This window comes from Cricetulus griseus, chromosome 6 (assembly GCF_003668045.3).
Source record: "Cricetulus griseus strain 17A/GY chromosome 6, alternate assembly CriGri-PICRH-1.0, whole genome shotgun sequence".
NCBI classification, from domain to species: domain Eukaryota; kingdom Metazoa; phylum Chordata; class Mammalia; order Rodentia; family Cricetidae; genus Cricetulus; species Cricetulus griseus.
Window position 1 is genome coordinate 35,031,009 of NC_048599.1, and position 27,511 is coordinate 35,058,519.

At 46.1% G+C, this 27,511-nt stretch overlaps 1 protein-coding gene across 5 annotated transcripts in view; it reads left to right on the top strand.

Annotated features, from left to right (window-relative positions):
* Positions 1–27,511, top strand: part of Rrbp1 (ribosome binding protein 1) — a 66,025-nt gene that overhangs the window by 18,809 nt on the left and 19,705 nt on the right. For 2 of the 5 annotated variants that reach the window (XM_027421632.2, XM_027421635.2), the window contains exons 2-5: positions 4,932–7,230; positions 21,779–21,927; positions 22,833–22,955; positions 26,918–27,070. In XM_027421632.2, the coding sequence (XP_027277433.1) occupies positions 4,953–7,230; positions 21,779–21,927; positions 22,833–22,955; positions 26,918–27,070 (2,703 nt within the window). In that variant the 5' untranslated portion in view covers positions 4,932–4,952. Of the gene's footprint in view, positions 1–4,931; positions 7,231–9,463; positions 18,820–21,778; positions 21,928–22,832; positions 22,956–26,917; positions 27,071–27,511 lie in introns of those variants that run through there. The other 3 variants (XR_003486505.2, XR_003486504.2, XM_027421636.2) reach the window with 3 other exon arrangements.

The window sequence follows — 27,511 nt, forward strand, 5'->3', positions numbered from 1 at the left end:
CTGAGAGAATAGAAAAAATAATTCATAAAATATGCTTTTTCTCTTGGACTTTAGAAAAAGCAATAATCTTGACAACATCACAAAAACATGGAAGGCTTTCATGAAGAAAAATCATGAGAATTTCTAAAAGCTTGAAATAAAACATTGACATCAAGTTGGTGCTATAGCGTGATTGTTCATTGATGGGAATCCTTGTAGGCACAATGTCAGTTCTTATGTTTATCCGCAAATGGAGCATGATTCAGATGAAAAGCTCAGTAGAAATTCTGAAGGGGATAGTAATAGGCTAAAAACCCAAAATTGATACAGGGCTTAAGTAAACACACCAATGGAGTACCACAATATAGAATCCATCAGAAAGAAGGGTGTGGTGCTGTCATAGGAGTTAAAAGGAATGAGCCAAAGCTATTTGTATCTGTATGAGTTCCAAAGTGAAGGTGAGTTAAAAATTGCCAGATGTCACCCAGAATAATGCCTTTTACACTTTTACATAGCAGTTACAGTGTTGGCCTTTCTGGGAGAGAGAGAGAGAGAGAGAGAGAGAGAGAGAGAGAGAGAGAGAGAGAGAGAGAGAGTGTGTGTGTGTGTGTGTGTGTATCTGAAGTTAGTGTGGAAAATGTTAGTATTTGACACACCTATATGTCAGTTACATATGGTTAGGAAATAATCATAATCTTTCTTCTCAAACTGTGTATCTGAACTCTCATAATACAAGTTTATTGTCCCTTTTCCAAAGTGCTAAGACTAGAAGTGTTTCAGATTTGGGGTTTTGTTTTTGACTTTGGTATGTATCTGTGAGATATAAGTTTATATACTTTAAGATACTTACAAAATAAACATTTGTTTATTAGTTTTATGTGTTATGTGTGTGTCACTGTATGAATTTACATGTACCATGTGCACATAGGAGCTCATGGAGTTGAGAAGAGAGTGTCATATACCCTAAAACTGGAGTTATAGTTTTGAGTCTCCATGTACAGACATGTGCTGGGAACCAAGCCTTGGTCCTCTGTAAGAGCAGTTAAGCATTGGTACTGAATCAGCTCTCCAGCTCTCAATTTTAACCCCCATACCATCTCTGTAGTCCCCCCATTTTACATATTTTTAATGTGCCTGATTTAAAAATTTTTTTTTCAATATACGGTCTCATTCTATAGCCCAGGCTGGCCCTAAACTCAGAATTCTCCCATATGGGAGTCCTGAGGGCCTGAGGGATTACAGGCATGTGTTTCCACACCTGGCCTAGGCCTGTGTTTTGACTGAGACCATCACCTAAGGCTTGATAGAGAATCTGTAGTAGCCATCTCTTGCTCCCCAATTTTAAGAATTAGGTGAATTTCAGATTTTTGGATTGAGGGTACTCAAGCTTACTTTAAAGTATTAGGAGAAATGCCTATCTTGATATAGTTAGAGCTATTGCTGCCTTTATTTTCTTGCTATTCAGTATTTTTCTGACAAGTCACCTTGGCTCAGGAATAGGTCTAGAGGCTTGTTGTCTTTGACCATCCTCTACAAGATGGCTTCTGTGAGCAGTGGGTGCTGTCCACTGTAGAACAGCTAGCTAGGGGTAAGACAAACATCAAATTGTTGTTGAAGGTCCTTTCCTAAAATTGACACAAATCTCAAGTGCTATATTGGACTGAACTGGCTTTATCATGCAAGTTGAGTTAATAGATAGGTCTACATTTGAAGAGTTGAGAGCCCCTATTTCCTGTTGAGAGCCCCCAAATCCTAAAACCAGAAGAAGCAGCATTCTCTTAGAATCTAAAGATGGTAGTGAATTCCATTCAGCCAAACCTGGGAGTGGTCATTGGCCTTGGTTTCCTCCCCTCTTAGGGCTTTCATCAGCTAGTCATCCACTGAGTATTTTAACAGTAGTAGGTGTGGAAAAATACCTGTTTCACAAAAGTTTCTGGAAATGACAGAATAGAGATCCTGTGGTGAGATAGTACAGAGTATGGGTGGGTACACATCTGGCCCAAATCTTAGCCATGCAGGCATGACCCAGGGGAAAGCCCTTGAAGAGATGCACTCTGTGGTCTCAGTACAGTGAGCAGACCACAAGCATAGAGGCTTCTGCAAGCATATATGAGAGAGACCCTCCTGCCTCTATTAGTCTGTGGGTCAAGAGTCTCCCAAGATGTGTTTGTGTCCCCACCTAAATTCTCTATGGGGTGGGGGGTATTTCAGCTTACAATTAGAGTCTATCATGAAGGTAAACTCACTTTGAAAGCATTAGGCAATCTTTTTTTTTTCATTTTCATTTCGTTGCTGTTTGCAGAGATACTGCCTTAGCATTAAATGTTTTAGTGTATTACTAAAGACTGGGCTTTTCATTTTCCCATGAAAGCTTTCTTTACAAAAATTCCACCTCAGGAATTAATGGTATGGATATAATTTCTTTTTAAAGCAGCTTGTTCTGCAAAAGTTGGGAAGACACATTTATGCTGTTATAAACATACTTTGTATGTGTGGCAGGGGAAAAATATTCAACAAGTTTGCTTACCTTGATTCTGAACTCCCCACTGAGAATGCATTTTGTGTGTCGTGTTTGCCATGTGGGGTCAGATTAAAGGCTCATTTCCAACCTTGGCTTTTCTGTCTGAGCTAAGCAGTTGGAAGGCACGAAGCTGCACAGAGCCCTACAGTCCTCAGCTGGGAACAGGCCCTGCTTTGTTGATGGCCCTTCACTGTTTTAGGGGCTGGTGACTGGTGCCAACTACAACTCTATGAGAGGCCACCCCTTGAGTGCGTAGTTGTCTGTAGGCCACGTGGTGTTTATGGAGCTGTGGCCAGGCTGAGCCAGGCCTAATGTGGGTCTACCCTGGAAAAGGTGAGCTCTGGAGAGCTTTTGTCATCTGACTAGACATCTGACTGCGCTGTCATTTGTGCCTGAGTATGCTCTTGGTAGGCCCTGTAGGAGTTTCAGTTGGGGGATTCTTGCTCCTGGTGGCGGGGGGTAGGGGGTTGGGGGAATGGGGGATGGAGGATATCAGCTGTATTACACACTTTGTTCCTGCCCTCCTGTACACAGAATAGAACCAGCAAGTGAGTGTGCTCCTGGAAAGGCTTATTTTAATAGCCTTCCTTGACTGTCACATGTGAGAGGGCTTGGCCTTAGCTTTGAATCAAGTGTCACTAGTGATCCATAGCTAGAAGTCAGAATCCATTTTGGAAATAAATGCTGCCTTGCCCAAGCTTCAAAGGCTTGTGAGGGTTGGTTTCAGACTTTTCTTTTTTTCCCTAGAAGTGATGACAGGGATGGGGTGTGGGGCCTTGGTCCTACAAGCCCCAGGTGACAGTCTATTGAAGAGTGAAAGTCACAACAGCCACAATGGGGAATAATCACCATGGAGAGTATGCTGGCAGACACTTGCCATGAGCATTTCAGTCCTCCTTCAAGGGGTTGCACTGTGAGGAGACTGAGTGTCCTAGAGTGTGATGCTGAGGTGTTTAAACAATGCTCCTTCTTTAAAATGTCCATAATTAACTCTTTAGAAATAGTAATTCATTCCTAATGGGTTTCCTTACTTTGCCCCTGTTAAAGAGGAGCATAAGTCTCATTGCCCAAGCAACCAGTGTCTACAGAGCCTGGATACAGTGTTCTTGTCTTTTTCACCTTTTCCTCTTGTTACCCTTCCCTCCTAGCCTTTCCCTTTTACACTGGAGTTCTGCTCATTTATTCTTTGCCTATCTTCTTCAGAGGGAGTAGACTATTTCTCCTTTCTAGCTCAGGGGATGATGACATTGACATGGGTTAAAAGCTTGGTGAAGCCAGGTAGTGGTAGCATACACCTTTAATCCCAGCATTCTGGAGGCATTGGTAGGTGGATCTCTGTGAGTTCGAGGCCAGCCTGGTCTATAGAGCCAGTTCCAGGACAGGCTCCAAAGCTACACAGAAAAACCTGTCTCAGAACCCCTCTCCTGCCTCCCAAAAAAGGCTTGGTGAAGTGGAACTGAGCCTGGGCTATCAGCCAGCAAGGGGTAAACCCAGTTGCCTCTGATCCTTTGGACTTTGGTCTGTAAGCAACAAGAATGGTATGCTTCATCCTCTTGGTTTGGGGTATGTTGTCTGACAAAGGGCCCAGTGACACTGCCCCTTTCTTCTGTGAAGTCTGCAGATGTGAAATTCCAAAACTAGAATTCATTCAGCTTCCCAAGACTTCCTTTCTGTTTCCCAGTATGGAAATTGTAGGCTCCGTGACTGAGATGGTATTGCTACAGAACGGGTGTTGTCCTGGATCAAGTTCTTGATTACTCTCCAGGACTGCAGTACCGAGGTGTTTGTCTGTGACCCTAGGGACTTTGTTTAGGGCACTGGCAACAAAGCAGAATATGGCGTGCCAGGGACCTGCTGGGAAAGCCTGCATATGTGTTAGGGTTGATGGTTTGTTTGATTGTTTAACTAAAACCAGCCAACTTTACATTGAAGAAAAATACATTAAAAAAAAAATTTCAACCCAACATGAAAAATGAAAGGTTATCAGATTATTCAGAATCACAGTGTGTGGCATACTTAGTATACTAAGTAACCATACTTAGCTTTGCCACATTGCCACTACTCCTGTTGGTTTCACTTCTAAATAGCACTTGTGCTCATGAATGGTTTGAATCCTCTAGTGGGTAGGTTTCAAGGGGGCACCTTGAACTTGGGCCATGGCCACAGGCTTTGGAGGCTATTGAACATTACAAACTCTAGCTATCCCCCTGTACTCTGCCATCTGCCTGTTTGTATCTCTGGGCACTAGAAGAACTGTTGAGACTATAGGTAGAAATTATATATTTCTGGAGAGGGGGTAAAGACACAGGTTTGCTTCTACTCTTAATTTAGTCTGAAGAAGTGGTCAGAAACCTTAAGGTTGTGATAGGGGGTAGGCATTGTCTAGTTCCTCGGTTTCTCCAGAAAGTAATCTGCTTGTTTATATTGGCAGGTGGAAAGCAATCCAGCCAAGATGGATATCTACGACACTCAGACCTTGGGGGTTGTCGTCTTTGGCGGGTTTATGGTTGTTTCTGCCATCGGCATCTTCCTGGTGTCAACCTTCTCCATGAAGGAGACGTCTTATGAAGAAGCTCTTGCCAACCAGCGCAAGGAGATGGCAAAAACTCACCACCAAAAAGGAGAGAAGAAGAAGAAGGAGAAAACTGTGGAGAAGAAAGGAAAGACCAAGAAAAAGGAAGAGAAACCTAATGGGAAGATACCTGACCATGACCTAGATTCCAACGTGACCATCATCCTCAAGGAACCAGTGCGCGTACCTGCTATGGCTGTGGCTCCAACTTCAGTCCATTCTTCTATGGTTCATACCCCTGTTGCCACAGTACCAGCCATGCCTCAAGAAAAGCTGGCTTCCTCCCCTAAGGACAAAAAGAAGAAGGAGAAAAAGGTGGCAAAGGTGGAGCCAGCAGTCAGTTCTATTGTGAATTCCATCCAGGTTCTTGCTTCAAAGTCTGCCATCTTGGAAGCCACACCCAAGGAGGTGCCTATGGTGGCTGTGCCCCCAGTGGGCTCTAAGGCCAGTGCTCCTGCCACCAGCAGTCAGGGCAAGAAGGGGGAGGGAGCACAGAATCAGGCTAAGAAGGGGGAGGGTGCCCAGAACCAAGCTAAGAAGGGAGAAGGGGCCCAGAACCAGGCCAAGAAGGGGGAGGGGGCCCAGAACCAAACTAAGAAGGGGGAGGGAGCCCAGAACCAGGGCAAGAAAGGGGAGGGGGCCCAGAACCAAACTAAAAAGGGGGAGGGAGCCCAGAACCAGGCCAAGAAGGGGGAGGGAGCTCAGAACCAGGCCAAGAAGGGGGAGGGGGCCCAGAACCAGGCCAAGAAGGGGGAGGGGGCCCAGAACCAGGCCAAGAAGGGGGGAGAGGGAGCTCAAAATCAGGGCAAAAAGGGGGAAACAAATCAAAACCAGGCTAAAAAAGGTGATGGAGTCCAGAACCAAGCAAAGAAGGGGGAAGGACCCCAGAACCAGGGCAAGAAGGGGGAAGCAACTCAAAACCAGGGCAAAAAAATGGAAGGAGCCCAGAACCAAGGCAAGAAGACAGAGGGAACCCCAAACCAAGGCAAGAAGGGAGAAGGGACCCAAAACCAGGCTAAAAAATTAGAAGACTCTCCTAACCAAGGAAAAAAAGCAGAGGGGGCCCAGAACCAGGGCAAGAAAGGAGAGGGGGCCCAGAACCAGACTAAGAAAGGAGAGGGGCCCCAGAACCAGGGCAAGAAAGGAGAGGGGGCCCAGAACCAGGGCAAGAAAGGAGAGGGGGCCCAGAACCAGGGCAAGAAAGGAGAGGGGGCGCAGAACCAGGGCAAGAAAGGAGAGGGGCCCCAGAACCAGGGCAAGAAAGGAGAGGGGGCCCAGAATCAGGGCAAGAAAGGAGAGGGGGCCCAGAACCAGGGCAAAAAATTAGAAGACTCTCCTAACCAAGGAAAAAAAGCAGAGGGGGCCCAGAACCAGGGCAAGAAAGGAGAGGGGGCCCAGAACCAGGGTAAGAAAGGAGAGGGGGCCCAGAACCAGGGTAAGAAAGGAGAGGGGGCCCAGAACCAGGGCAAGAAAGGAGATGGGGCCCAGAACCAGGGCAAGAAAGGAGAGGGGGTCCAGAACCAGGGCAAAAAATTAGAAGACTCTCCTAACCAAGGAAAAAAAGCAGAGGGGACCCAGAACCAGGGCAAGAAAGGAGAGGGGACCCAGAACCAGGGTAAGAAAGGAGATGGGGCCCAGAACCAGGGCAAGAAAGGAGAGGGGGCCCAGAACCAGGGTAAGAAAGGAGAGGGGGCCCAGAACCAGGGTAAGAAAGGAGAGGGGGCCCAGAACCAGGGCAAAAAGGGGGATGGAAATCCTAACCAAGGCAAGAAGGGGGAGGGGGCTCCCAACCAGAGTAGAAAGACAGATGCAGTTGCTAATCAGGGCACAAAGACAGAAGGTGTCTCAAACCAGGGAAAAAAGGCAGAGGGGTCCCCCAATCAGGGCAAAAAGGCAGAGGGGTCCCCCAATCAGGGCAAAAAGGCAGAGGGGTCCCCCAATCAGGGCAAAAAGGCAGAAGGAGCTCCAAACCAAGGCAAAAAGGTAGAAGGGTCCCCCAACCAGGGCAAAAAGGTGGACACAGCTTCCAATCAGGGTAACAAGTTAGAGTCAGCTCCTGCCCAGGGTAAAAATTCAGGAATGGTCCAGAGCCAGGAGGCACCAAAGCAAGAGGCTCCTGCAAAGAAGAAGTCTGGTTCAAAGAGAAAAGCTGAGCCTGGTGAGTGCCCTGACTCCCTGTGAACTTGAGGGAAAACTGTTTGTCTGTGACTGGTGGGTGTCCTTAGTGTTGTGTTGTTTCATTTTTCCTGTTCACCCCAGATTGGGTATTGATGACAGACTAGAGAAACAACTCCACCCAAGTTGCAGCCTGATGAACTGAGCTTTGGGCTTTTATACAGGAGCAGGGGTGAGGGTTTACTCACAATAGCATGGATGAGGCTAAGGCAGATGCATCACCACCAAAAAGACCACCCCAGCCTGGCTGTCGGTTCAGGAAAGCTGCCTTCTTGGAGCTCCCTGCCCCTGCTCCACTTGGAGGCAGCTCCACTAAAGAGTCCTTTCTCCCCCAGTAATTATATTGGTTATGTAACCTTGAGGAGGGAGGGGCATGTGAGTCTTGTGACTTTCTGAGCTTTCTGAGTTGTATGAGCCTCGATCCTCTGTAGGAGGGAATGTTTTAGTTTGTGAGGCTTAGCTACCAACCAGGCAGGTGCCATCTGCATCAAGTCAGCTGCTACTATAGTAAGGCTATGGAATAAGCACCCCAAGTTTTATTGCCTTATAACAGCAGGTCTTTGCTCCTGTGTCTATGGTTGGCTAAGGTTGACTGGTTTAGGTCCTGTCTGCTGGGAGGCTCTGCCTCATGCTGTGTCTTAACTGGGTTGGCTCAAGGCTACTCCTAATGCATGAGTTCTTTTGGGGGCCTGGACTGAAGTGTCTGTGTCTCTGCAGGGCAGAGGCCCTCTCAGGGTTGTAGCAGAGGCATAAATCATTTTGAGCAGGCACATTCAAGCTGCATCTCATTCTTCAGGGAAAGTCATGTGAAATGGGCCTGAGTCAAGGTGCGGGACACCCACTGTGTCTCCACTGAGGGACTGCACAATGAGGTGTGAGGAACAGTCTAGTCAGGGTAGCCTTGGCAGATTTTCTTACAGGTCTGGCTGTATCTTACCAGTCTGTTCTGTGTTCATACCTCACCTAATGTTAGCTTTATTCATTTAGTGTTTTTAAGAAGTAATTAGTTTGCCAGGCTGTGGTGGCATACACCTTTAATCCCAGTACTTGGGAGGCAGAGGTGGATCTCTGTGAGTTTGAGACTAGCCTGGTCTACAAGAGCTAGTTCCAGGACAGCTTCCAAAGCCACAGAGAAACCCTGTCTCCAAAAAAAAAAAAAAGTAATTGGTTTCTTTCATATTGCCCCACCCCTTCTTCCCTAGTGATTTACTGAAGCAGTATAGAACATTAATGTAGATTCCGTATCATATAGTCAGAAAGTAGATAATACAGAACACTAATTTGCCTTGGTGTTTTTAGTGGGTTGTGACTATACAGATTCAGTCATAGTTTAAAAAGTGGTTGAATTTCTGTGACTTGTGAAAATCACTCTAGCAAATTCTAACAGGGTTTTGAGGTAGTCATTCTCCTAGGTCTCTTCTGAGGAATCTGAACTGTGGCACACAAGTGCTTAGTAGACCTGATGGCCTCAGACTTCCTGGGGGCCTGGCATCTGCTTATGCAGGCACAGCACAACTACCAACTTGAACAGTGACGGGTGTTATGACTCCAAAGAGACATACTGAGATGGCATAATGGAATAGGCTGTATAAAAATCTAAACAAAAATGACTTTAAAAAGTAATCTTTCTTCATATTTCAGTAAATTGATTCCAAGACACCCCCCCCCACCCCGTGAGTTCCAAAATCTACAAATGTTGAAGTCTCATAAGTGGCATTAGTGTTTGCATATCAGTAACTCCCTAAGTCCTGCATATTTAATTAATAAGAATCTGTTTATTATCTACCCCCTGTAGTGTTGGGGATCAAACCCACGGCCCTTAATTTGTGTTAGGCAAGTTTTGTATCAATGAGCTACGTTTGTAGCCTGTCCCATATACTTTAAATCACCTATAGACCGCTTATGATACCTAATACAATGCAGATGCTATGTAGATAGTTATGTTATATTGTTTAAGGAATAATTACAAAGAAGAGAACTGCATATGTTCAGTAGAGACATGGATTTGGGTTTTTTTATTGTTGTTAATAGGTTGTGTTTTTTCTTTTTCTTTTTTTGCTTGTTTTTTGTTTTTGGTTTTGTTTTTTGCTCCTTTTGTTTTTTAATGGTTTTTTGATCCGAGGTGGTTGGATCTGGATGGGGAACCTGTGGAGGCAGAGTGCTGGCTGTCCCACAGTGAAAGTCCAGTTGTTCTTTGACTTCTTTTTTTTATGCAGTGTGCTGATATTTTATTCTTCAAAAATTGGAAGCAACCCTGAAGAAGGCATTGGCTCTTGTGGCTGTGACAACACCCCCTGAAGTTGGAAACACCTGTGTGGAAGGCCTTCGATATCATTCATTCTCCTTGGTGCAAGGCCACATGGGACATGAATCCTAATGAGATGTTGCAGTAGATAATTTTCCACTAAAATTTGATGGCCTTTTAAAATTACTTTAGGGGCTTAAAATTGGGTCTTGATATATTATCTTAAGTGCTGTATTCCTCATCCCCAAAAGAATAAAGCAATAATGATAATTTCCAAATGCCAAAACAATCTAGAAAGAATCCTGAGAGTGTGTGCGTGTGAAATGGAGGCTGGACTTCCTTTTCTTGTGATTGTCAAGTTCTCTGGATGTAGATGAGCATATGAGGCCCCATGCAGCAGAGTGATTCCTGTCTGTAACTGTTGAAATATAGAGCAAAACCCACTAACAGGAGCCCCTGAGCTGAGGTGGTAAGGGAAGCCCAGAGCTGTCAGTGAGGGAGCATGGTCCCACAGACAGGCTAGCACTCCAGCCATGGGGAAGAGACCATGTTTTCCAGCTGTGTGAGTTCAGGACAGGTGATGGGAAGCATTTGTAAATATGTGGAGGGAGTTCTTGACTAGCACTTGGCTATGTGTGGATCCTAAGATGCCAGGTACTGCTCAGTTGACAAGTCTATGGGTTTAGCTCTTCCCCTACGATCTCTCACTGTAGCACAGGCTGGCTTCAAAATGATGGCTTCCTTGCCTCAGCCTCTCAAATCCTGGGATATACATCTGAACCATCATGCCTGGTGTTAGACAACTTTTTTTCCTAAATACTTAGGAGAGTGTATTGGTGAGGCTCTCTGGTTACCTGTAGAAAACCCTTATGTCCTTGAGGGTGTGTGAAGGTCCGTGAGAGTTCTTGTTTTTGCTGTGTGTAACTCTGTTCCCACTTAGTACCCATAGGTAAGTGAGTCCCCACCTCATCTCTACGATGTCAAGACTCCCCTCAGCTTCCTGTTACACTCAGGATGTAGGGGACTTTGAGTACCTCCTGCTTACTGTGATGTGGACAGGGTGAGCATGCTTTATGTGGAGGTTGTCCATTCCACTCCATGGCCAGTTTTTGTGGAAGGTGATGGAGATAAAAGAATCATGTCTTCTCATTGTGTCTTTTAGTGCAGTGGCCAGACCCTGTGTGGCATTATCAGACCAAAACAGGCAAGAACGTGTTCGTGAGTTACTGTTTTTATAGTTGCATTGTATACTTGGCTCTGCTCTGTGCTAGGGTTATCTGAGAATGGCCCAAACTGTATAGCTCCTGATGGTTGTGGGTTGTGAGGACAGCTTGGTGTTTGCATTTACATATAGTGCTCTATCTGGTTCCTTGGGGCCTGGCTGCCCTTGGCGAGACCACCCTTGGGTTTGCCTAATGGATTCTGTCACAGTCTGTTTATTCTCCAGCAAAATATATTTCCACTCTTTCTAGTTCATGGGCTCTAAAGATATTTCTTATTTACTGTGGCCACAATTCTCCTGATTGATGATAGCATGGGAGGGTGACCCAGACTCAGCTATGGCTAAGCAGTGATGGGAAGAGTAAGGCAGGTATCTACATAGTACCTGCAGTGTCTCAGTGCTTGTGTGGGTGGGGGTCAAAATGAGGCAGAGGCTAGGGTAGGCTCAGTAAGACACACCCACACCCTTTTTCTCCATTGTATTGGTGTTTCCAAGTACAACATATGAATGAATATATATAAAAATTTTGTGAGAAACGTTCAGGCCTGCTTCTCATTCATGCCTGCTTACCTGGCAACATTGTCACAATTGCTAGACAAAGAAAACTCCAGGGAAACTTGGCAAAGTAGGGCTCTCACTTCAGACACTGGAGAATTCTGATTTGGGGTCTCATGCGTAAAGACCCAGTACAAAAACAAACAAACAAACAAAAACAAAAAACCAGTATGAAGCCAGTGAAGTGCTTGGGATTCCTGGCCATCTTGCTTCAGAAAGCAACTCCAGTGGGAACTCAGATTCACCTTGTCTAACAATTTTTTGAACTTCCTGCATGATTTTTGTCACTGAACTGAAGCATGAACTGTAGTAACTGAAAGTTTGGGGCATGAAGTCTAACAGTCTGCATATTTAGCAGAGAGTCATCGAATTGTCTTACTGGTGTGATACATGATGTGTACTAGAATTCACCTGATTTAATATCAAACATTGCAGCTGGGACAGTGTTGCCAGGTGAGTAGGCACTATTGAGAAGCAGGCCTGATTATTTTCGCAGAGTTAGATCTTATGTTCTAATTCTCTTTGGTTGGGCTGTACATGACCCCAGCTGGCCTGCCTCTAGCCACTTTGCAACCTAGTCACAAATAAGAGTCTGTCTGTCCAAAGAAAGCTGCCTGCACTCTGGGGACCACATGTGCCCAACACAAAAGTATTATGTTAGAACTGCAAGTGGGTGCTAGGTGTATCTGCAGGTAGGGCTAGGCAGATGAAGCAGCGTGAGATGATGCTATGAGGATCCAGGAAATGCTTGAGGGGTGGGTCCCCTCACTGGTGTAGAGCTGGCTGGTAAGGGAACTTTCCCCACAAATGCAGGAGACTAGACTTGGGCAGGGGATGAGGAGGGCCCTTGCGCCATGAGGTTTTAACAACTGGCTGCAGCAGTGAGGGTTGAGAGTTGTGGCTGTCTGATAAGAACTACTGGTCACCCTGGCTATTTAAATTAGTTCAAGATAAGACTCAGTTCTTTGACCATACTTTCTGTTGCTCAACGCTCTATATGTAGTCACAGGTTGCTAGAGGCTGCCCTTTAGAACAGTGCAGAGATAAAACGTCACCACCAGAAAGTCCTGTTGGACACCCCTGTTCTAAGTAGCAGCCATTTGGGGGGTGGACTCCTGGATCACCTTGCAGGTATTCACGTGAAGAAGATACGGCTTTGCAGCCATGTGTTGGCATCATTCACAGCTACTCCCCTACTTGGTTCTAGCTGTCCACTGTTCCTCATTTCATAGAGAGGTACTAAGAGTGGAATCACAGTACAGAAGCAGTCCATGAACTGGGGTTGCATCGCCAGTCTCATTCTGTCCCTGGTTGGTGCAAGGCTTTGATGACAGGTACCATAGAGGAGACATGGCAGGGGTAGAGACAGGCTTGGGCATATTTCCACAGGCCAGCCAGAGCTCTTTCAGAACTTCTGCTTTGACATTGCTTTAAGGGACCGATCACATACCACAGGTTTTTAACCACTGTTTGACAATGAATACCTGGTCCCTGCTTTTAAAAATGTATTTTTATACAAAAGTATGTTTCCAGCAAACGAAATTTAAATAGTTGAGAAGTATGGATAGGGTAAAACTCTGAAGTCTTTCTTCCTATTCTGTCCCTGTCACCATTCACTTCTGGGGGACCCTGGGGACCCTGGAGACACTGCTGTCACATGCAAGCTATGGTATATACCCAGTTAGAAACTGTTGTTTGCTTTATAGTGTAATGGTGACATTTTCCCATATCGTGCTTGCAAAACTGCCACACTCAGCTGTATAACATTCCGTAGCGTGAATGTACCGTGATTTATTTAAATGACACTTAAGTAGTGTGCAGAGTTTTTTGGGTGCTAAAATTGATGCTGCAGTGATGTACATATATTGCTGTGTGAATGTCTCTTAAAGTAAATTTTCCTAGGTCTGTAATTGCAAGTCAAGAGGTGGGTACATTTTTCATTTAGGAACACTGCTCCCTCACTCTCCAAAACCAGTTGGTGATTTACAGAGGCCTGCTTGTGTCAGAGCTAACCCCTGTGTGGTTCTTCTGTTGATCTGAGGAGGGTTTGTGTTGCAAAGGGGTGTTCTAAGCTCTTGTATGAAAAGAGGAAAGAGGAGAAAACACTGGCCTGTGAAAAAGCAGGAATTTTTTCTGAATGTTTAGGGACTGGGAATTGGTAGAATCCTAGAGAAATGAGAACTCCCATGAACTAAAGTGCCACGGTTTGGAGTACCACCACTGGCCCGGTAGGTAGTCCCGCAACTGTGCCCAGCATCCTTTACGATGCACAGGAAGCATGTGTATGTGTATGGTGGTGGTGGTGGTTGTTAAAATCTATTTTTATCCTTGGATTTAGTCTGTGCCTTCTTAATTATGCCTGCCTGCCTCCCATCCTGAGCCGAGGGTCGCACTGATTACTTCGAATGGCCTCGTGGTGTTGTGCTATCAGGAGAGCTGCACTAGAAGTGAGTTTGCTAGATCCCTTGTGGGTCTGGGATATGGGAAGTACACTATGTGTTCCATGACCCTGCAGATAGCATGAGTTCTAGAACGGGGCAGCTGTTAACTGGAGTTAGGCCTGTTTCCTGCTGCTGGTAGGAGGGGCTGAGACCAGGGTCCAGGTGAGGAGTCTACCACAGGGCCCATGGCCCTCTTGCTCACTGGGACAGGGGTGCACCCAGGGGCTCTGGTATTTTTGTCATACTCTGTGGATTGGCATTTTGAAGGATTCCCTCTCCTTTCCTAGCTGGCAGGCTGGTATTATTCTGGGGCTAGGTGACCATAATGTCATGGCCAGGAGAATCCCACCAGCTTCCATAATACAGAAAAGAGAATAGGCTTTTATGAGTCTATCATGGCTTACATGGGAGAAAGGATACCACTGGGAGATAGGATTGTGGGTAATTTTTTGCATCTTTCATTCATTCATTTTACTTTTTTCTAGTTTTTCTATTTTTTTTTTTTTAACTGGAAAAGAAACAAAACTCCACTATGGAACTCTTGTCTGTGTGTTCCTGGAGCGTCTCTGGACGATGGAAAGGGAGGCCTGTTAGTCCTTCGGGAGAGTTAGGGTGGAGGGAGGCGGCAGCCAGTTCTCAGGCCTCCCACAAGATGCCAATGCCCACCCAGCCCCTGGTACCTGTTGCCTGGTAAGTGCTCGTAAGCTGAGGTAAGATGAATGTCAAAGGCGCTTCTTTTCCCTGAAGCTAGCAGTGTCCTGTGGGTGCTGGTGGCGGTATCTGAGCTCTCTATGTGCAGCCCTGCAGGATCACCATTCCATCTGCAGACCAGGCAGAAATGCAGTGTAAGAAAGTCTAACTTGACGGACATGAGACAGAAGAGATGAGGGAGGGTTATCAGACCTTCCAGGGAATCATATTCAGGGTGTCCAGAGCAGGTCAGAGCTATCCTGAAACTATTTAATTGACCATGGTTGCGCCCTTCTCTTCCTCTACCAACCTTTGCCTGTGCACACATGCTTCAGGTGCCCATACTGCCTTGTCTTTGTCCTGCCATGCCCTGGTGGTGTTACAAAGTGTGGTAACCATCCTGTGTAGCCAGGGTTTGTAGAGGTGCTTGATGTTGCTTTCCCTGCAGTTACACGCCTTCCAGCCCAGCTTACCTGTTTTACACAGCCACAGCTCAGACTTGGCAGAAGTCCTGTGGCCAGCAGATGGCAGTGCAGGGTCTCCATGGCACCCCCCCTGGGGCCCCTTCGCATCCATACTGCTAACCACTCACCCCGTTTATAGGTTGAAGCCACCAGGTGTGCACTCAGAACCAGCCTTGGTGACCTTTTTTTTTTTCTTTGGATTTTAACTCTGTGCCAGGGTTTGAGTCTGTGAACAAAAACCTTGGGGCATTTGAGCCATTCATTTTCTATGTGAGTTCTTCAAAACCCAGGTTTCCATTTTCTCCCCCCTCCTCCTTCCTCTCTATCCCTCTGTTCCTCTCCCTCCAAAAAGAATATAAAGAGATTCCCCCAGGGAGTCAAGTTAAGTGAGAAGCTGCTAAATGGCATTCTTCCGGACATCTCCATTTGGTGACTGTTGGATGTGGCAATGCTGAGACTTCAGGTACTATCCAGGCCTCTGTGGTCAAGTCCTCGATAAAGCCATGGTCTTTCTCCATAGGCACTAAGGAAAATCGTGACTGCCAACTGAAACTCTCTATTGTCTTTGGCACTCTGCCTGAAAGCTCAAGCAGGGAGCTTGCCCAAGACCATCCCGTGGTTGTCTTTAAAACTGTTGTGATATGTGGATTTGTTTTCCAGGTATAAAATTGTTTCTGTTGAAGTCTGGAGAGAAAAACCCTGATGTGTAAAGAGGAAAATAGTTATTCAGTCTATAGGATACCAATTAATGCACACATCTTTCTAGCTTGGTAATAGATTACTTTCTCCTCTAGCCTTAAGCTCTTCTCCCCAACTTCTATGTTTGGTGCCAGGGTGGAAACTTCAGATGTGAGTGTTTGTGGCCTTTTAGGGGTCAAGTGTAGCTGTTTATCATTGGCCTGTATGCTCTAGGAAGGGCTAACCAGAGATAGGCCACCTGGTCTGAGAAAGTAGTCTGTCTGCTAACATGCTGCCCAGGACCTGTACTGGCTGTGGATAGAAGAGCACTAAGTAGAGGTGGGAGCAGTCATGTTGCATTTAAATTTCTTTGAGGGTCTTTACCTTCCCCATAGACTCTTGGCTACAAGTTATAAATGTGCAGTTGAGGGCAGCTGCAGTGATTTTGGTCTACTCTCTTTGTTATTAAGAGAAAGTGTCACCTGCCAGCTTGGCTGGGTGCCAAGGAGAACTGGCATAATAGGAGAAGGGATGCCTCTAGATTTGAGATGTCAGGATAGAGAACTTGCCTTTGGTCCCTGGACCTTTGGTTGTAAATGTAGATGACTTGGGCTTCCAAGAGGCTTAGAGGTGAGGGGCCTGGCCATTCTACAGAACAGCTCACTTTGCCTGGGGTGGTTGGGGTGTACTGGACATGAATCTGCTTAAGGTTGAGATGTGACTTACTTCCTGGGGAGATGCTGTGCTGGGGACTTGTACCATCCATGTCATTCCTCGTGAGGGTTCAGAGACAGCACTGACAAGTATGGTTTTTGTTATTGAGGGAAAGACCTTCAGAATGGGTTTGGACAGTCCCTAAGACAATGAATGTGCTTACCGTTGAATCCTCATTAGTCCCAGGCCATGGTCCTGTCAGGCCCCACTATGAGGGATCCCTGGTTATCACTTGGGCAGTTATCACTTGGGCTTTTCACACTTAGTCTCCTGAACATTCTTGGGCTTGAACTCTGTGGCTTGGGTTCTTCCCTGAGTTGCCTGCCTTCAGCCATTTGGAAAACAAATCCCTCTTGGCGTCCTATCCAGTGGTCCCTTTTAGTCACCGCACCTTGTCTCCAGGATAAAACCCAGATCTCTGGGGCCCATGGAATGTTGCACCTGTTCCAGGCTTACCTCCCTCTGCTCTGGGAGTCTAAAGCCCTGGATCCTGCAGACACCTGCTTTTTAGCCTCTGCTTGCTTTGCTGCCAGGGTGCTTCCCTAGGCCCCAGCGTATTGCTCTGTTGCACAACCTCCTTGTGCCTGCTATGTTGTATAGCTGTGGTCTTCCTTTCTACTTACCCCTCCAAGCTTAGCACTGCAGAGTTCTCAGGGACACAGTAAGTGCATACACTGTGTTTGGAAATAAGCTGGGTCTGTCCTTCCTGGGCAGGGGTGTTGGGAACCTACAGTGATATTCAGTTCCCTTTAGCCTCTAGCTGTCTTCAGGTACTCACAGGGCAAGTCCTGGAGTGGGCTGATGCCCTCCCTGCTGGTGGAGAAAGTGGGGCACAGGCAGGGCAGGCATATTCTACAGCTGGACACAGAGGAGGCGGGGCTGCTGCTGCTGCTGCTGGAGCAATGAGCCGCTGAGTCTCAGGAGTCCCCTCATGCTAACATCTCCCTCTTAATGCTGAGGCTGTTTATTGGGGAGTTGGTGGTTATGCAGGCAAAGAGCAAATTTTCTTAAAGGACCCCACAGATGACAGAGAAGAGACTCCTAAAAGCCTCTTTACAAGTTTCATTTTCTAGGTGGTTAAGTATTTCTGTAGCAAGCCGCATCATCGTTTTTGGACTCAGGAGTGTTAAACACACTGACTGGCTCTCTTTGGGCTTCTTGGCAGTGGAGACATAGTCTTCCCTCAAGCCCTTGCTGCTTAGCGACGTGAGTGAGATATCTGCCCTTTTTATGAGTGTCTGTGTCAGCTTTGGCCTCAGAGAGGCTGTCATGAGCCTCACCCTTGCCTGACTTCTTCACTGTTAAGCTGGGGAGGGACAGGTATTTGGCTGTCCAAGGAGGGGTCTTGATGGTTGGGCTTCCAAAGTTGGCTCTAGGGGTTAGTTTCCAGTGCTTCCTCCTGTGCCTCATTCCAAGCACATTGTAAATTAATCTTTGCAGCCAGGCCATGGGGGAGGAACAGTTATTACTGACTACAGACAAGGAAACAAAGTCAGGAGGTAGTTAAGCCAGTTATCCAAGGACACAAAAGTTGTCAAAGGAGCTGAGTTGGAAATTGACATTTTAGCCTAGGCCATTAGACCCCCCCTCCCCCCATAGATGCTGCACTGTATATAACCAAGGCCAGAGGTGACCTCTAGGCTGGCCCTGGCCCACATGTATTTGTATAGCCCCTTGGTGGCTTTATCCATTTATTTTCCATATGGAGTTAGCTGTCAGCACTGTCAGCCCATCCTCGTAGTCCGCAGCTGTAAGGGTTCTAGACTGACTCCTCATATAGGCTGTTATGTAGAAGTGAAGTACTGGGCCTCAGGCCTGTCAGTGCAGGACAGGTTTATCCTGGGTCTGTGTAGTTTGCTACTTTCCTGAAGGGCCTGGCCCATGGTGGCTGTTGCTGTGCCCCCTAAAGATTCGGTCTGGTTGATGCCATCTTGTAGCTGTTCTTTGCAGTCCATCTGCCTCATTCCTCTCCAGACCATACCTACCAACTTGAGCCAGACACAGGCTGCAGAGCAACCATGCTGGGAGCTGACCTCTTCTGGATTTCCCTAACCCCTTGCTCTTTTTAAAGACTGTGGTTAATGGATTAGATATGGAGTCTTTGGCAGGTTTATTCTAATACTGTAAGATTTAATAATACCAAGGATTAGGAGAATCTTCAAACATTTTCTAGAGGCGTGAGTAGGGTGCTGGGTGTGTGCTGGGCTCCTGTGGGCATGTTGTGTGGATGTGACTTGTCCAGGGCCCACATTTTCTTTTTCTGTCTGTTTTCCTGCCTCTGACCAGAGACAATGGAGATGCTGCTCCCCCTTCCTCCCTTTTTCTTTTAAATAAATCTAAAAGTAAAAAATGTTTTGTGAGGTTATCAAAAAATAATGTAAAGGAGAGAATATGTGTGGAAGTTTCTGTGGCTGGAGAAAGGGGATAGGCACAGAAGGCTCAATTTTACTTTACATTGCTTTGGATTGTTTGCCTTGTTACAACCGTTTACTTTTAATTGAAATGTTTAACAAAAATGCATAGTTACTCTAGGAAGTTTTAATAAAGATTCATTAGAATGCGATTTAAGCTTGCCAGAAAAATGTCTTCAAGATGATTTTATTTTGGTAATTATTGTATTTTAAATGCTTTTAAAAAATATAATCTTTGCGATTATAATATAATTACAACATTTCTCCCTCCTCCAAACTCTCTCATATACCCCTCCCTGTACTCCTTCAAATTCATGGCCTCTTTTTATTGTTATTGTATGCATATATGTATTTGTGTATACATATGTATTTCTAAATGTAACCTACTCAGTCTATATATTATTACTTGTATGTATATGTTTTCAGGGACAACTGTTTAGTACTAGACAACCAATTGGTGTCTTCTTTCCCCAGGAAAGGACACCTCTCCTGCTCCCAGCTTTTCTCAGTTGTTTATACCTTCTTTGTGTAGGGTTGAGGCCTTGTGGGCTTTTCCTCCATCTGGTTTGGCAGGCCCATTGGTGTAGGCCTTGTTCAGCTCACATCTGGGCAGTCATGTAGTGAGACTTTATGAGTATAGCTTCTGACATTACTTGTAGACAAAATCTCACAGTGAACTCGTCTGGCTTTTACAGTCTTTCTGCCCCTTCTACCATGTTCCCTGAGCCTTAGGTGCTTTGTAGTTGTATCCGTTGGGACTGGGCTCCGTAGCTCTCCATTTTGATTGGTGGTGGTTTTCTGTAATGGTCTCTGTCTGTCGAAAAGAGAAGTTTCCTTGATGAGGGGTGAGGACCCTGAAGGGAGCTATGGGAAGTCTGGATATCAAGTCCAGGGTGCCACTTTCAAAAGATACCCTTGGAAACCCTCTGAATCTAGGAGGGAGCTTTTAGACAGTGCTGGAAACATCTTGAAGCAACCCATAGCTGATGCTTGTACCCAAGATGATGGGCATAGAACATCCAGTCCAAGAGGAATATGGTGTGAACCACATCTGTAACTTAACAGTCCTGGCTCACCACATTAGAATAGGCCAAGAAGAAACAGTAGGAGTTAATTTTAACAGCATATTTCACCCAATTTATCCAAAGTTTTTATCCTTACAATTCGAATCTAATATATCAGGTTACTATTTTATGTTCTTGTCTACACTGAGTTTTTGAAACCCTGTATAAGCCTTTGCTTGAAGCAAGTCACAGGTTGCAGGAGTCATATACAAGTTCTCAGGGAGCACTGTGTCTGAACCATCCTGAATCGGGAAAGGAAATGTCTCTTCAGCCTCCAGCTCACAGAGACTTACGAGGCTGTCATCCCTCGCCTGTGTCTTTTAAACCCTGGGCAGTGACTATCCACCCAGGGTTGGGGGTACGTGGAAAAACACACAACCAAAATTGTGTCAGTGGGAGGTGTTTTGTTTTATTTTGGCTTTGTAGCATTCGGGATTATATCTCACATGTATAAATACTCCATTAGTTGTGTGTGCATACATATTTCAATGAAATTAAGGAGGTACCCACACACAAACTTCCATTTTCTTAGCAATACAAACTCTTAGGTCTTTAATGCTTGTGTGGTTATTTTTAAATCTACTGAGCTTTCCCAAGGTAAGAAGTTATAAAATAAGGTGCTCATAGCAACTGGCTCGCCCACATCCCACCTTCTCCTTATTACGGTATCATGCTAAGTGCTTCCACTTGTAATGAAAATATTGTGACTACGAAGTAAAAATATTGTGATAAGTCAGAGAATTCAAGGTTGCTGTAGAAACCCTCCCCATTCCTTGTCCTCGAAAGGTAGGCTTAGCTGAATTTGCCATTGCAGGCCTGTCAGTCTCTTTTAGTGCATTTGGCCCTCTGTTTCAACTATGCGGCAAATTTAGACATGAGTAGAAGGAATTCCCCAGGATTTTAGGTAAGCTATCTCAGTTCACTCTTGTCTTGTCTGCAAGGCAACATTAGTATCAACAAAGAGACTGGGAGTGGGCATGTTGAGGAGAATTTTGTTTGTTTTTGGCAGTGATAGTTGTAAGCCAAGTGGTCTGTACCTAGGGAGTAGACAGTCTCGTTCTGCCCCAGTCATTCCTCTCCTAAAGCCAGTCACTACTTAAGCTCCACCCAGGGAGAATAGAGATAAGGTGGGGAGCCTTTTCAAAGATTTTGCATGTATGGTTGTGATTGCTGGAATAAGTGAAGAGTGTCCTCATGAGTCACGGGCAGTTGGTGCCCATGAAGATGCTGAGGTAGATAAGGGAATTTCACTGAGTCATGGGAGGTGAGATGAACCAAAATGTTTTACTAGAAAAGAAGAAAGGGGGCCAGTCGGTGGTGGCGCACGCCTTTAATCCCAGCACTTGGGAGACAGAGGCAGGCAGATCTCCGTGAGTTCAAGACCAGCCTGGTCTACAAGAGCTAGTTCCAGAACAGCCTCCAAAGCCACAGAGAAACCCTGTCTCAAAAACCAAAACAAACAAAAAAACACAAATAAATAAAGAAGAAAGGCAAGGAACCTCCGAGGAAAATGTGTTGGGCATAATTTTGCACATCATGTTATTTATTTATTTATTTGTTTATTTATTTTGAGGCATGGTCTAATGTAACTCAGGCTGGCCTGAAATTCACTATGAAGTGGAGTATGACCTTAATCTTCCTGCCTTCTTTTCTGGAGTGCTTCGAACCAGGGCTTTATATGTGCTATTGGCTTTGTCAGCGACAATGCCTCCCATTCCTGCACAGCTTCTGTCTTGATCATTTTTTAAAAAAGGAAGAAAGGAGGAAGGCTCTTGTAGCCCAGTGCCAGAGTGCCTGTCTAGCGTGCACTAAGCCCTGAATTTGATCCCTATTACCAATATAAAATAAGGATATTTCTCCTAGCCTTGGCTGGGACCCTTCAGTGTTGTGGACCCTTCGTTTATAAAGAAGCCCACAGTGCCAGCCTGCTATTCTGAAGTTGTGGCACAGTTTCCCTTGCTTCTGACCAGAGCCACCTTTTGATGGACATTGTTGTGCATCACTTGTTTTGATGTAGAGAGTAAGCCCCTGCTCCTTCCTCCTTCAGGATCCCCAGATTGCGACAGCCCTCTTTTCCTGCCCTACAAGACACTGGTCTCCACAGTTGGAAGCATGATGTTCAATGAGGGTGAGGCCCAGCGGCTTATTGAGATCCTCTCTGAGAAGATTGGAGTTACTCAGGACACCTGGCATAAGGTAGGCCACTGCAGGGCTGGCACGACGCACTGCTTTTCCTAGAGACAGCATCTTGCTCAGACCTGCCCCTGCCCAGGAGCTGTCTGTCAAGCCATACCCAGCTTGTCAAACTACAAAGAGAATGTCCCTAGAGGAGAGTCCACTTCTTCCTAGAGAATCCTGCCAATGCTGCCTGTGCTCAGGCTGCATGGATCAGCGGTCAATGATCTACCTACCATTGCTTGTCTGCCTAGAAGGCAGAACAGGGCCTCTGTGCTGCATATACCTCTGGGGTTAGAGCATGGGCTCTGGCCCAGCTGAAATCTGGATATAGAGTGTGACAGAGCCCTGTGACATGTCCCTTGTTTACCAGGGCAAACTCAAAGGCTGATTCCTACTCTAGTGCCCCTGGCCAGTGAACTGTTCTAGGAAGTGAGGTATGGATGTGTTTGTTCCTTAGCTAGTTGGGTAGTAACTTTGTTGGTCAGTTCAGTGGCTGGAGGTGTTTGGGATAGTCCTTTCCTGGCTGTCACTAAGGGATGACATGCTGTGTATATTCCTGCTGATGTACTGGGGGTGTTTCCTGGGCATGAGTGTTGGAGGTCAAGGTGACTATAGTTCAGGCACATCTCAGACCATGTCCTTAGAGTAGTTTCCTGTTCTAGTTCCCACACTGCAACCAGTGGCTTCCAGTCTGTATGTACTGGCTTTAATGCTGGAAATACCATGGTTGTGAAAACTGCCCCAAGCGTCAAGCGTCCATGAGCACAAGGTCTGGGAGTTTCTGAAGGCTGGGTGGCTTAGCAGGACCATCAGTTCCCATGGAGGTGTTTAGGGTCAGATGGAACCACTTATCTCATTGCCATTGTGGGGGAAACTATGCCTCTTCCTGTTCCCCTTTAACATGGCTTTGTCAACATTTTTAGGCCACTCAGAAGGGTGACCCTGTAGCAATTCTGAAACGCCAGCTAGAAGAGAAAGAAAAGCTACTAGCCACAGAGCAAGAGGATGCGGCTGTCGCCAAGAGCAAACTAAGAGAACTCAATAAGGTACTGTGTAATCTCAGAAGTGAGGCAGCCCCTCCTCCGTCTTCTCTGAGGATCCCCCTGCCCCAGGGCCACAGCTGTCCTTTGGTCATCAGGAAAGGGGCTTGTCTGCCTAGCATATGGCTCTTATCAAGCCAAGAATGTTTTGACTGAAGATTCTGTGCTGTCTAAAGAGCTGCGGTGTAGTATTGAGGTCCCTTCCCTGTGGCCTAAGAATACATGCAGCTCAGCAGAGACCAGGACCTCAGATTGTGGTGGTTCCCAGAGTGATAAGTCATCTTTTGAGTTAGTGCACCTAAGAAGGAGGAGGTGCACACTTAATCCAGGGTGGTTTTCCTCCCTATTTCTGACTTCAGTAGGGTGATGTACAGGGGAGTTCTTGGCTACCTCTGGCTGGTCGGCAGATTTTTACTCTGAATTGGCAGGTGGTAGTGAACCTGGGTTGCTATAGGGCAGGGTTGGGGCATTGTTCAAGATATGCCAGGCCTTCAGGCATGGATAGTCACTCACTGCTGAACTCATTGGCACGTCTCCCTTGCCTCTGCTTCTGAGAGGTGGGTCCTGGTGTCCGAGCACCCCAAAGGACATGGAGAGCCAGGTGAGGGGAGTCTCCATAGGCCTGGTATCCTTTAAGTTGTCTCTTCTGCCAGGTGCCATGGGTTTTCTCATGCCCTTTCCTTGCATTCTGCCTTCTGTGTCCCAGGCAGCAGACTCAGGAGATGGGCTGGATCAATAAATATCCGACACCATCTTAGACATAACCCTTCCCTTAGGTACTTCCCATCTGCTTTACTTGAGACAAACTAGAAATGAGGCAAAGTGACTTTGCCCTAAATTCAGTGTGGCTGCACTCTGAGCCAGACAAAAAACTTGATTGAGGGACAAGATGGTCCCCCCACCTCCACCCCCACCACTACCCCTGGGGACCTCTCCTAGGGTTCAGTGGTCTTCTGTCCTGCCTCCCATTACCTGAGCTGTCCGGGGTTACTAGAAATGCAGGTCTTATAGTTATGTGTCTTGGCTTAAAGCAGCCACAGGGTGTTTTGTTGCCCGTGGCCCTTTTTCACAACCCATAGGATGCGTGCTTTTTCCTCCTTCACTCTGCAGTTGTTCAGTATGCTGTATGATGCTGTATGGTACTGAAACAATAACTACTACAAACTGATTGTCCCCCTGCTACTGCTGCTTTATACCATTCTCTCCTGCAGAGTTTCTTACCTGGTTTACTTCTGTCAGTAGCAATTTGTGAGCCTCTGATGCTTGGCTGTTTAATATTAAACTGTGAGTTTGTGTCAAAGAAGCTGTGAATTCATTACCAGAAGGCTGTGATTCCTCCCTAAAACTCAGGCTTAGCTACTTGCTTTTCTCTTCATCATTAGTTGCTTATTTTTTGTTTCAGTTTGAATTAGAGTAACTGTTTTATGTGCTATTTTCCTATGTGCCTTTTAAGAGCAAAAGAGAATATATGCTTTCACAAAATATGTGTAGATATAATTATTTATCTTCCCATTAAAATGTTTCCTAAAATGTGTTTTACAAAAACAAAACAAACAAACAAAAACAGCTGGCTGCACTGTTCCCTCCTAACTCTGTGCCCACTTCACGTTAGGAGTGAGGCCTAGGCTGCAGGAAGGGTGTTTATGCCATGGGATATGGCCAGAGCTCTCCCACTTCTCTGATCAGATGACTCGAATACTGTCCTGGGTCAGAGTCCGATGTTTTGGGGAGCTATTCTTCCATACCTTCTGCCTTAATTAGTTTCTATTGCTGTAATAAAACACCATGACCAACTCTGGGAGGAAAGGATTTATTTCATGTTAGAACTTTCAGTTCACACTCCACCACTGAACGAAGTCAGGGCAGGAACCCAAAACAGGAACTGAAATGGAAGCCGTGGAGGACAGTTGCTTACTGGCTTGCCTAGCTAAAGCCTGCTTTCTCATACAACCCAGGACTACCTGCCCAGGGGCAGCATGGTGACAGTCTTTTCAAATGACTCTAGATTATGTCAAATGGACCAAACAAAATTTAAAAACAAAACAACAGCAACAACTAGAATACTTTATTTCTAAATAGAGAAGTTCTGATGGAAATTCACTGACTCCGAAAGTCACGTGCGAATGAGAGGGTGCAGAAGTGTTTGCCCCTCTGGCAGGCTGAATGGTGCTTGACTAGTAAGTGGTGTCTGTGCCCTTTAATTTAGAAAGGGCTTAAGGCATGATAGATGCGGAGGTTGTAACCTCTGATGGAGTGAACTCTTTCCAATTCTGAAACCACATTCACCAAGGACAGGGTGGCAGCTATGAAGGAAGTAAGGCCTCATAGACATTACCTCTGTGCTAGCCATGTAGTGTCCATGCTTTCCCTCAGAGGTGGCTGTGTGACATGGTTTCAAAAACCACAATGGCATCTAATTCCCAGACACATTCACCAGGTCTAGATTCATGTTCCACACTCCTTTGGCTGAGGCAGTAGAATCTGTTCCTGATGTGGGCTGCAAGTCCAGAAGCCTTGATTTTGTTACCCACCTCATCTTTCAGAGTGTGGGCCTTTGCTCTGATCCAAATTTAATGCCAATGTCCAGCTATGATCCTCGGTCCCCAACCACATCCGGTTTCCTATAAGCTCAGGAGGTTCAGTGCTGATCTCTCCTTAAACCTCTTTCATGCTTTGTCAAGGGCTCCCAGTTCCAACCCCAGATCTGCACCCTGAATAGCCCTCTGCATCTACCCTTCCCCTCTTCTCTGAATGGCTGACTTTCTTGCTTTCTCTGAGGTTTTCCTGTACTTCCTTGTGGTCTGGACATTTCCTTACTATCCTGTATGACTTAGTTTGGTTACCAGCCCTTAGGACTATTATGGAACACCCAGGTGGAGGTGATGAATATAATCGCCACACACCTGTGTTTGGTTGCTGACAGACTGTGAGCCTTGTAGAGCAAAAACTGTGATCTTGCTTGGTCCAGTGTAGCAGGCTGTTTGTGAACAAGTGGCCCCTGAGGCCCTAGGCTGACCTGCATCTGAGGAGGGCACTTTTGTTGGTATTTGTATCTTTTCTTTGTAAATAGTTAAATATTTATCAGTTTGTATGCTTTTATCTCCCTTGTGCCCTTGAAATTGTGGACCATCCTATCCCAGCAGAGTCAGCATGTTTATGTCATTCTTGTGTTATATCTCCTAGCCCCAAATCATTGAGAAATTATATGAGAAAATGGTACTGAGCATTTGGAAATTCTCCTTACCATAATTCTCATAGGAGCCAATGAGAGTGATAGGCTTTGTGGTTCATGTTCAGTCCCTCTGCCATTTCACGTAGGGACATTTTCATAGTTAGGAAAGGGGTCTTGCTTAGCGATCATTCTTGGAGTCATGCCAAAAGACCTGGCCTGGATGCACTGAGAATACAGTCATCTGCAGATACTCATGTGGAAGGGTCCTGGCGAGTTGGGCCTGTGACCAGTGTGAGCTCCATCCTAGTCCTTTTAAGTGTTCAGGGTCCAGGTATTGCTTTGAAGACTCTAGGCCAAAGAAGGCAAAACCTTCTGGAAAACTGTTCCAGCTGTTGTCTTGCCAGGCATCATACTCTGGACTAGACCATTGTGTGTCCACTCTAGTGCCTGAGCATGAGGCCTTGTAAGATAGGGCTCTGCTCAGCTGAGGAACCTGAGGCCTTCAGACACCAGTCAGACACTGCTGGAATGGGAGATGGTACAGGCCCAGGCTCTTTCTGATGGCAAGTCTGTGGACACCTTCTGGGCCCTGCAAGTCCAGGGAATGGTGCTAGATCCCCAAAGAATGTACCAACAGAGCACCAGTGAGTACTGGTGACAATACTCATTTTTCAGACTAGACAGAAGAACCAGACTCCACTTAGAACATTACCTTTCCAATGCGTTTCAAAAAAATAACCTGTCCCTGTCCCTGCCTGCCTGGTCAGTCCCCTCACCCCCACCTGCCATTTCTTAGGAGATGGCTTCAGAGAAGGCCAAAGCTGCAGCTGGAGAGGCCAAGGTGAAGAAGCAGCTGGTAGCCCGGGAGCAGGAAATCGCAGCTGTGCAGGCACGAATGCAGGCCAGCTACCAGGACCATGTGAAGGAGGTGCAACAGCTGCAGGGCAAGGTAGGTAAAGGGGAAAGGAGTAAGCCTGGTGAGTCTTGGGGGCACAGAGGGTGAGGCTTGATCTGGGACCGAGGAAGTCTGCTGGGGATTGAATTTGACTGGATGTTTGTATACATATCTGGTGTTAATAACCAGGAAGGTTTAAAATATATTTTAAAGAACACCTTTATAAAAGGTGGTATCTGAGGGGCAGGGTATCAGGCTCCAGGTAAGGTTGGAGTGATTTTGGTTACACTTTCTCCATGTGGTTGGGAGGATCCCACAGAGTAGGAGACCTGAACATCCCTTTACCTGGGTCTGGAGACCAGCACTGGTGACTCCGTCTGGACTGACCTTCTGACCTTCACTGTCAGAGCTTGACATTTATCTTCTGAAACCTATGCTTGGCTCATTCTGGGCATGACTACCTCCCGTCACATGTCTCACATGTGGGCTCAGAAG